The following is an 11,288-nucleotide window of genomic DNA, read 5'->3' as shown; positions in this document are numbered from 1 at the left end:
GGGGGGAGAGGGTAGGTGGAGCTGTTTACTGGTGTGTTCCTATCCATTTCTGGATAATGGAGTTTTGGTCTATTAGTACAAGGACAAGTGTAGTTATTCTTTACGATTATGATTCACGATACCCTTATAAATTACGGCACTGGGGGTAATGCACTAAAGAAAAATCTCGCTCTGTTACGAGTGTTCGTTACAGAAATAGGTATTGCCCAAAAAACGTGCTTTGCACTGTCTCTGAAACCCATAGTAGACATGCTGCTTAGTTGTCAATCAAGTTTTTATAACCAAGTATTTTTTACAAGCTAGCTTTTGAATAAATTTGTATTTTTCCTCAGTCAAAACATATGCCCCTCAATGCTAACTTTCCTCTTTTAACGACTTTCTGGTCATTGCAAATTCGGCCCCATAATTTCTTATGGTGCGAAAACAGACAGAGACCCATGGACCCGAAAACGATTGCGTCACACTACGGCGATAATCCAGCAGTAAAACATCTTCATATATCCAAAAAGTAAATAAATAAAGATATATGCGCATTACGATTATAACAATTACATGTATAGCTGATAACAATCTGCACGAATAACTGGTAAACTGTTCTGGCAATGACAGTTGAGTATAGCAATTATTTACAATAGGTACGAAAGTCAGATGTCGTGACGTCATAATACAGAACTTGAAAGAACGTTCTAATTCAGAAAAATAATTACTTAAATTTGAGTCAGAGTCGAGTTACTTTTTCAATAACGAATATTTTCAAATTAATCATCATAAATATAAAAGTATTGATGTTTTACTACTTATTTAAAAATTAGCCAAGAGCACGCTTCTCGTCATCTCTACCCCAACATGCTGTTTACGCATGGCTTGTTGTTGATGAGAAATCGTGTTTTCGATTGTTTGTGATAAAAGTGCTCCAGCGTCTGTGGGTACAAGTGGTGTGCGGATTTATCACAGGAAATGGTTAGTTTATTGACACAAGCTACTCCGTAAACATCGAGATGGCGTCAATCTTCTAAATACCTCGAGTTGTAAGTAAAAATGTTGAACGCGTTTTGGCGAGATTTGCACTACGTTTGAGACCGTTTCAGTACCCTCTGTTTAAATCTGTTTAAATCTTAAAATTTTGGCCTTAATTTTTAAATTGGGGAAAATATTCTTACTGTCGAAAGGAGAGTAGAGGTCTTTAGCTCCGTTTTCTCACCAACAAGAAGTCGCGACTGATGCCCATCTCGGGTGTCAGGACGCGTTATAATACTTTTTCGGAGGGTGGCTTGCATTGATGGTAGCTGGCCTGCGTGGCTTGCTGTGATGATCTACCCTAGCTAGGTAGCCTATTGCAGCTGGCGTAAGTTGGCCTTATGCCAGCACATAGTTTTTCATCGAAAAACTCATATCAGCATATCCAACATACATTCCAAAGACTCGAGGATACTAGTCTAAATCCGTGAATTTTTAAAAATTATTACCTATACTAGGCTAGGTAGGTACTACCTACTAGGTAGGTAGGTATAGGTATATCATAAAGTGACCCGGATTACCTAGGTGGGTCTTGTTCAGCTTATATTTATCTTTAGGAAAGGTTATACTTAAAAAATAACGCAGCGTAAATTTAAGACTTCACTGTAATATTAAGACATCGAAAACTTACCCCTGACGTAAGGAAATGCGAGAAAACTGCGAGCAAAGGACAGCCGTACCTAACCGGAGAGCCATTTTTCTCTAATATTTTGATCAAACAATGTTACCAGATCCCCATTCAGTTTCAGATCTCACTAAACTGCTAAACTTCTCCGAAAATATATAAAATCAAGTTTTGCAACTAAAGCGATATTATTTCTCAGTATTTATTCACTCAACAATTCGATATATAAATCTTAGTCTTACGAATCAATTAACAATTCTAATCGAGATATCTCAACGTTTAACTATACTCTTATTCTTGTTCTTAACAGTGCTACCAGATAAAGCGTAATATTTACAAGTTTTCTTTGCTATCAAGCAAAGCTAGAAAGTAAAAGTTGATAATCTTTTAATATGTGTATCACGAACACCTTCGTAAATAAATAAAAAAAAATCACATTACTTGGATGTGGTGCTTTTCCATGTTAGTTTGGAAAATGTTACCACGTCCTGCGATATTGCTGCTGAAAATGCTCACTTAGCAGAGTTATCATTTCCCTGATAACAGAAATGATCTTTAAATATGTGAAAATCACTCACAAGCGACCAATATCAATACACTCAGGCCACCGTTTTCAATTATTTCTGTTATTACAACTTTCTGGTTTGGTGGAACACGAACTGCTTTATATATCAAAAGATGCAGATATGCGCACGTATTGTTCTAACCATAAAAATCACCCCCAGTGTATGTATACATATCCTTTCCCATATTCCATTTATTTTCGTAACTGTGTTTGTTGTTGTTATTTAGAATAAGTTAGCCTTATGCCAGAATGGGCTTGTGTTCCTGGACCAACCCTTTCAAAAATGTCTTTGTTGTTTATACGCTTTATAATATCAAAATGTCGTAAATTTCTAATCCCGCCTAGTTTTCACCATTTGGTTGAAATGGTTATATTTTTACAAATTATATATATATATATATATATATATATATATATATATATATATATATATATGTATGTATATATATATGTATGTATATATATATATATATATATATATATATATGTGTGTGTGTGTGTGTGTGTGTGTGTGTGTATATATACATATCGATTCTAATTACGAAAGCACCGAGATCGAGGGTGATTTGTAAGGTCAGAATCGATATGAACTTATAGCGTCTCTGTTGGCTGATTGGATAGCGTCACTGACTGTCCTGATTTCGTCCCCCGTCACTTGGACGGTGGTTCGATCCCATGGGGGGACGAAATTATTATCAACTAAAAAATTCCCCTTCGGTACATATATGAAAATATATCATTTGGGAGGTAAAGTGAATTTAGATATTAAAGGACATTTGTAGCTTGAATTGATATATAAATGGATCACGGTTCGATGTGATAATTATTCATAACAAAAGGCTACGTGCTGTCAAACGCTCGAATTGGCTAACATGGTAGACGGGGTTCCATATCGATTCTAATTACGAAAGCACCGAGATCGAGGGTGATTTTGTAAGGTCGAGAATCGATATGAACTTTATAGCGTCTCTGTTGGCTGATTGGGATAGCGTCCACTGACTGTCCTGATTTCGTCCCCGTCCACTTGGACGGTGGTTCGATCCCATGGGGGGACGAAATTATTATCAACTAAAAAATTCCCCTTCGGTACATATATGAAAATATATCATTTGGGAGGTAAAGTGAATTTAGATATTAAAGGACATTTGTAGCTTGAATTGATATATAAAATGATCACGGTTCGATGTGATATTATTCATAAAAAAAGGCTACGTGCTGTCAACGCTCGAATTGGCTAACATGGTAGACGGGGGTTTCCATATCGATTCTAATTTACTGGAAAGCACCGGAATCGAGGGTGATTTGTAAGGTCAGTAATCGATATGAACTTATAGCGTCTCTGTTGGCTGGATTGGATAGCGTCACTGACTGTCCTGATTTCGTCCCGTCCACTTGGACGGTGGTTCGATCCCATGGGGGGACGAAATTATTATCAACTAAAAAATTCCCCTTCGGTTACATATATGAAAATATATCATTTGGGAAGGTAAAGTGAATTTAGATATTAAAGGACATTTGCAGCTTGAATTGATATATAAATGGATCACGGTTCGATGTGATAATTATTCATATATATATATATATATATATATATATATATATATATATATATATATATATATATTCCCTAAGGGTAATAAAAACCTAAATACTTTAGAACTCTCATCCCGGTGTCTAAATATGTTTTATAATGAAAGATTCCATCTCCTTTTATGTGCCTTGTCACTGACGTGGTCAGATCCAAGGGTCAGATCGTGATTATGGATTTTCACGGAACATTTGAATTGATGAGCTAATTGGTTAAATCGCTAAAAACATAGACTCCAGTGCCAATACTTACATCTTTCAAGAATAATTCACTCAGATTAACATTTAGATTTCATTCCTTAATGTTTTATTTTAAAAATTCCTAGAAAGAAAAGCCTATCCCAGTCCGACTGCAGCTGCTAGCACATATTTAACCTGAAGTTTGAAGAACGCGTCTATGGATAAATCCAAATGCCGAGAACTGTTAAATAAATATAAGACTATTTATGGTGTGTCATTTGGACTTGACCTAAACAGTAAAGACGGCCAAAAAGGTGGCTATTATGGATTTTTTTTTCACACCTTTCTTAACCAACATCACAACTCCCATCCCTCCAAACAGCCATCCTAACAAAAACACGTAAAAAATGCGCCGAAGTTTCTTCGGCGCAATCAAGTTTTCTGTACAGCGTATAAGGCTCTGAAACTCTCAGCCACTGCCCGGTAGTGGCCTATGTTGTTGGCACCTATAACGGTGCCAAACGGAGGACCATGATTAACAATAATCATAAATAAAATAAAAACTACAGAGGTTAGAGGGCTGCAATTTGGTATGGTTGATGAGTGGAGGGCGGATGGATGATGAGGGGGTGGGGGGGGGGGGGGGGGTTGGACAGAAAAGCCACCTCAATACTTTTCTGTTACCGAAAACTAAAAAGGAAGAAAGGAAATGATGGAGCCTACCCCTAAGGAGAGAATGGAGGGTTATGTTGGGAAAATGGAATCAGGGAGAAAATTCCAGAGCATAGGATTGGCGGGAAAGTGACAAGTTGGATTTGATATGTTGTAGGATGGGGGTGTTGGGAGAAAGAAGCAGTGATCTGAAATCTGCTTCAATAAAGATACATGAATCTTTTTATTATTTATCTTTGCTCGAAATGGATATGAGTGGAGAAACATAACTCATGTCCAGTCGGAAAAGGCAAAAAAGAAATATTACTTATGCAAGAGAGAGTGGGAAAAATAACTGGAAAACATAAATAATTACTAGAGATGTTAAAAAGTGTGAGGAATTATGTGTCCTGTATCTGGACAATTGCATATCCCTTCAGATCAACTTGACCAAAAGATAAATATGAGGAACTTAAGAGGAACATCATACTCTCTTTATAAATTAAAAATAAATACGATTTCTTTATATTTTCATTATGAAGAGTGCACGAAAATATAAATATTACTCTCCTAGTTAATTCTATTAGTAGATGTATCTGAAAGATCAAATAAAAAGTTTTTTCTCTCGCTCTCAAACGATACACTTACTCTTCTTCGGTTTTTTCGTAACATTTTCGTCCGTCAGTCCGCTGGAGAATAGAATAGAATATTGAATTTTGGTCAAAAGGCCAAGCACTGGGACCTATGAGGTCGTTTAGCGCTGAAAAGGAAATTGAGGATAGAAAAGTTAAGTCTATCTCAGTTTAACCAGACCTAGTGCTGGCCCGAAGGATTAGATATTTTTACGTGGCTAGGAACCAATTAGTTACCTAGCAACGGGACCTACAGCTTATTGTAAGATCCGAACCACATTATATCGAGGAATGAATTTCTAAACCAGAAACAAATTCCTCTAATCCCACGTTGGCAGAGCGAGGGATCGAACTCGAGACTACCGAATCGGTAGGCGAGCATGTAACCCACTCGTCCAGCGAGGAACTATTGAGGGAAGAAATGTTTGAAAAGTGCAACGGGAGGGAAACCTCGTAAGTGAGTTAAGTGTTAGGAGGGGGGCTGGGGATAGCAAGATGGAAGAAAGAGAATATGAACGGAGGTACAGTAATAGGAATGAAATTGTGTGCAGTCAGGGGCCAATGGGACGCTACAGAGAACCTTAAGTAATGCCTACAGTGCACTGCACGAGGTACACTGACGGCACTACCCCCAAACGGGTAGTCCGTTTGAGATTGAGGACTTCAGAACTTGGAAAAACACCGTAATTGGCTTTGTTTACGAAAAAATGAAGACGATTGATTCTGCCAGTTCACCTTATAATCTCTGGAGGTAGTAATTCTGTTAAAGTTTATATGTTTTGTAATTGAAGATACATTCGCCTTCGGCCAAGACCCCAGAGAGCGGCCTTTTCTACCTGTTTTTCTGTGTTGAAGAAATTCTACCCTTATAATAATGTCTATATTCGGAAATATCTTCCATGAGCGTAAGAAACAAAATGGCGAGTAATTTACACAATTCAGGTCAAAGGTCAAGCGCTGGGACCTATGAGGTCATGAGGGCAGTAAAAGGTTTGAAAGGCGTAACTGGAGGAAAACCTCAAAGTACCTGCACTATGAATCTACTGTTAGAAGAGGGTGAAAAGCTGGATGGAAGCAATAACATAAATGGAAGTACAGTAAAAGGAATGAAAGGGGCGGTAGCTAGGGGCCGAAGAGACGATGCAAAGAACCTTAAGCAATGCCTACAGTGCACCGCATGAGGTGCTCTGACGGCAATGCCTCCTTGCGGGGCAAAATGGCATGTATAGCGTTTTTTATTGGACTTTCTTAATGCTATTATTTTTGGATATATTTTATGGGTTTGTTCCAAGAACGAAAATACAGTCATAACTATTTAAGGAATGTATATGAGATTCTTATTTGGCTTTATATTGAAACAGTTACTATGACATCTCTTCTCTTGTATCGTCTGTTTTTTAATTAATCTTGATTTTCATGTTTCCATTTATTGCAACATTCCTCCATCTATTCCAAATACAATTAATTTAAAGCGTAATTTTGAACAATGATTACCCATCTCATTCATGCAATTTTCTGTAGAATTAACTTTCTATAGATTTAAGTTTAATATATAAAGCTCTATTTATTTCTCGTATTGGCAAATGCCCTTTGAACGCATCATAATAAAAATAATAAAATAAAGGTGTTTGAAGTAAAGTGAATATAGATTTTAAGCCAAAGGCCAAACACCGAGACTAGTGAGGTCATTCATCGCTGAAAAGGAAATTGACAGTAAGAAGGTTTGAAAGGTGTAACAGGAAGAAAACCTCAAAGCAGTTGCACCATGAAGAAAGAGAATATGAAAAGAGGTATAGTAAAGGGAACGAACGGAGTTGCAGCTAGGGGCCGGAGGGACGCTGCAAAGAACCTTACGTCATGCCTACAGTGCACCGCGTGAGGCGCACTGGCGGCACTAGCTCCCTACGGGAATGGGGTTTAAAGCTGAACTTTTGAAAAGCGAAGCTTCATAGGCCGTAGTATATTGAGGGTCATTTACTCCGTCGCCAGTTAAGGGGACGTTTGTTATCTCTTAGGGTAAGGAATTGAATTCTTTTTTGTGAGTGCCAGAAGTACACAGAAAAAATAGAACTGCAAAATACGCCAAGTGTGAGGCAGCGTTGCAGGGAAGAAATGAATCGTCCACTTTTTGTGAGGGAGCCAATGCTCTGATAATGTATTTTTTGTGAGTGTTACATAAACTAGCAATTTAACAATCCTAACTAAAAGTATATTCATCTGCAGCTTTATATAAGTGACTCGCTAGTGTTTTCTAATTATTATGTCACTGATGTTTACCCTATAGTATTCTTTTCCAAATGATATGTCATATGTATACAGAAATTATGTATGAAAATAAATTCATAAATGAACTAAGTCTATGGGCGCACCCAGCCCCATTTCACGGGCAGAACCAGCTCTGTTTCAGGGAATCCCTTCTCACCCCCACCCACTTCGGAGGGGGACTGGGAAGGTAGGATAAAACCCCATTATAAACCATCTTATGGTTCCCCACTATAACCCTGCCAAGTTTCATGCCCATCGGACCAGTCGTTTGGCCGTGATCGAATGACAGATGGACGGACGGGCAGACATAACGCCCATTATAGTATAGTAAGATAGATGAACTGCAAAGTTTTTTTTTTTTTTTTTTTTTTACACAGGCGTTACTGAAGTTTCAAACTTAATCCAAAATTTAGCAGAGATATATGAACCTCCTTTCACAGTAAGCCAGAATTTGGTGGCTTATGTATTCATATAGATTATGAAACTATATATTACATTACTATTACTATAACACTTCTCTCTCTTCCTCTCTCCCATGCTGTCAAACGGGAGTGAAGTGGTCAGACGGACCTTTAACTCATCCAAGTCAAAGGCGTTATTGAACATGGTCGGAGGGCCGTCTCGGCTTTGATTCCATTTGAACGTTTGTGATTGAATCAAAAGGCCATTCGATTCCTACGTGAACTACTTTCGAAAAGAGAGACGCATGCATGAAATCCGCTCCTCCCCCACCACCTTTTTGTAGACTGGAGAGGAAAAAAAAATTTTGAACGGGAGAAAATTGCAATTTTTATTTATTTTACGTTTGCCAATCTCGTCTCTCCGTTTTTTTTTCTCGCGCATGAGCATTCCCGTCTGCTGGACTTTTGCATTTGCAACCTGATGGATTCTTAGTTTGCTTCCAGTTTAAATTCAGCGCATTTCAAACGTAATCAACAACAACATCAATAACAAAAATATCAGTGATAACGATTACACTAAATTCTCCCCCAATGCAAGAATGTCCTAAGGTAGGTTTTGAAGAAAGGTGTTCGGATCTTCAGTCACTGACCTCGGTCATGGGGAATTGCATTATTCTCAGCAAAGATAACATTCAGCCAAACAAATTTCAATAATTGAAATAAAGATTTCGAGTGGTATATACAGCATGACATTTAAAACCTAACTGAAATTTTGTCTGTATACAAGAACAAGTATATTTTCAAACATATTTGCTAAACTGCGGCTCTTCCTTGTTCCTTTCCAGGAAATTATGCAACGTTGATTTTAGTCAGTAATTGGATGAGTGACTGGCGAAGGAAACAGACTCTGCCAATAAATACTGAGCGACGAAGAGCATTCAGTGGGAACTAGCTCCATTACCCAGAACCCTTTGTTAACTAGCAGAAGAGCAACATTTGATGCAAATCCCCCCATAACAGAAAAGACATTTATATACGTATATATATAAATTGCACATATTATTTAAGAATGAAAGGAAGGGAATTATCGTGCTTAAAAACTAAACGTAATATACGAAAAATGAGGAAGGGAATTATCGTGCTTAAAAACTAAACGTAATATATGAAAAATGACGAATGTAAAGATGTCAGAAATACCAATTGAAAATAATAATAAAAAATGGTTTTTATTGTAATAATATGAGTTCATCCTATTTTAAGTATTGTCAAGTACTCTTCATCTTGTGCTCCAAAAGCAGTTCAATGCTTGTTTAAGATCATATAAAATGGTTAAAACCGAGAGCACACACACACACACATACACACACACATATATATATGAGTCTGATCATATCACCGTGATTCATATATACGCATTAAGCTAAAAATGTACTTTAATATATTATTCGCTCTGCCTCAGAATTGATATATTTTCATATATGTTAACTGAAGGGGAATTCTTATCATCTAAAAATTCCCCTTCAGTTAGCATATATGAAAATATATTAATTCTGAGGTAGAGCGAATTAGATATTTAAGGAAATTTGTAGCTTAATGCGTTTATATATATATATATATATATATATATATATATATATATATATAATATATATATATATATATGTGTGTGTGTGTGTGTGTGTGTGTGTGTGTGTGTGTGTGTGTGTGTGTACATACGTTATTCAGTCCATCCTATGTGGAGACGACAGTGTCAATTTTTTTTGCAACAATTTTACTTATGCAACACTGACTCGATTACTCGTTTTAAAATAACAAAAACATATTTATTTTTTGGAAAAGCTAAATGAAGAAGTGACTAAACATATCAAAACAAAGAAAGATGGCGTGTTGGTTTCGTCCATTTGTTTCAACGATACCTAGTCGCGAACTGTATCGTAAAACCACAAACTTAAGTGAATAATTTTTATTATTGTATACATTCGAGCAGAATGAAATTGCGATAACCGGCCCATGTTACGTATTGCGTTTAAATTTCATAATTTAACTGACTGACTTGATATGTCTGTGTTGTACAATCATCAAAGTTTATAAAGTTAGCTGCATAAATCTTCAAGCGATTTTTGTAAGCTTCAACCTACATGCATATATACATACATTCATACATACTGTTATATACTCTTGTTTACAAAAGCGCGTAATTATGTATTTATTCATGTGTAAACAGCGTTTCAAATTACATACATACTATATGCAAATACATCCAAGCGTACATAATTATATAAATTCTTGTTTACGCACGCGTGTACCTGTGTGTTTGTTCATGTGCAAACTGCGTATGTACACACACACACACACACACATATATATATATATATATATATACTATATATATATATATAATATATATAATATATATATATGTATATATATAACTGGTTCACGAAGATATGGGACACGATTATTGTATCAACAAAGGCAAATGCTACGAAGGGAAAGTGAAACAATGGCTGGTTGCTAGACCTTTCGACATACAGTGTTGTGCTTTTCCTTCGTGGCATTTGCCTTTATATATATATATATATATATATATATATATATATATATATATATATATTATATATGTATATATGTATATATATCCTAAATGCTTCCTGCATATAACAAGAATGTACGCGAGCATGAATAGGCTCAAGGAATGAGAGAATATGCAGCTACCTCTTCCACATAAAAACCATCTACTACTTAGTGACAGCACATGAGCGTCCAATAGTTAACTATCGTCGCTTGTTGTAAGGTTCGTAAGAAGAGCTTACCAGACTTACTATCAACGGCGAGTGTGTCGGGTAATTTTGGTGGCGTTGTTTTGAACGTATCATCTTTCAGATGAAAGAGAGAGAGAGAGAGAGAGAGAGAGAGAGAGAGAGAGAGAGAGAGAGATTCGCCGTATTGATTGCCAGTGGCCTACTGCGGTCTTCCCAACTTACACAGTTACACCCCCGCTATGCTTCCGTCGGAGTTGCTGTGTGTGTGTGTGCGCGTTTGTGTGTATGTGAGTGATGCGGGGGTGGCGAGTAGGAGAGAGAGAGAGAGAGAGAGAGAGAGAGAGAGAGAGAGAGAGAGAGAGATGGGTTTGATACTGAAATATGGCGTCGAATCCACCATGGTTGCAGACTCTTAAAATTCCTCATGATGTGTTATAAGGGGAGAGAGAGAGAGAGAGAGAGAGAGAGAGGAGAGAGAGAGAGAGGTGGGGGGTGGGGTTTAATACTGAATTATGACGTCGAATCCACCATGGTTGTAGACTCTTAAAAATATCTCATTCATTAATATGATGCGTTATAATGCACAAAGAGAGAGAGAGAGAG

The 11,288-nt window shown here is 37.0% G+C and overlaps 1 protein-coding gene across 1 annotated transcript in view; it reads right to left on the bottom strand.

Annotated features, from left to right (window-relative positions):
- LOC135200305 (NADH dehydrogenase [ubiquinone] iron-sulfur protein 4, mitochondrial-like) overlaps positions 1-1,796 on the bottom strand; it is a 38,821-nt gene extending 37,025 nt beyond the window's left edge. Inside the window, exon 1 of the mRNA XM_064228842.1 lies at positions 1,649-1,796. Coding sequence (XP_064084912.1) covers positions 1,649-1,713 — 65 coding nt within the window. The 5' untranslated portion in view covers positions 1,714-1,796. The remainder of the gene's footprint in view (positions 1-1,648) is intronic.
- Positions 1,797-11,288: the final 9,492 nt, after the last annotated feature.

This window comes from Macrobrachium nipponense, chromosome 26 (genome assembly GCF_015104395.2).
Source record: "Macrobrachium nipponense isolate FS-2020 chromosome 26, ASM1510439v2, whole genome shotgun sequence".
Taxonomy (NCBI): domain Eukaryota; kingdom Metazoa; phylum Arthropoda; class Malacostraca; order Decapoda; family Palaemonidae; genus Macrobrachium; species Macrobrachium nipponense.
This window is presented reverse-complemented; position numbering and strand designations above follow the sequence as displayed.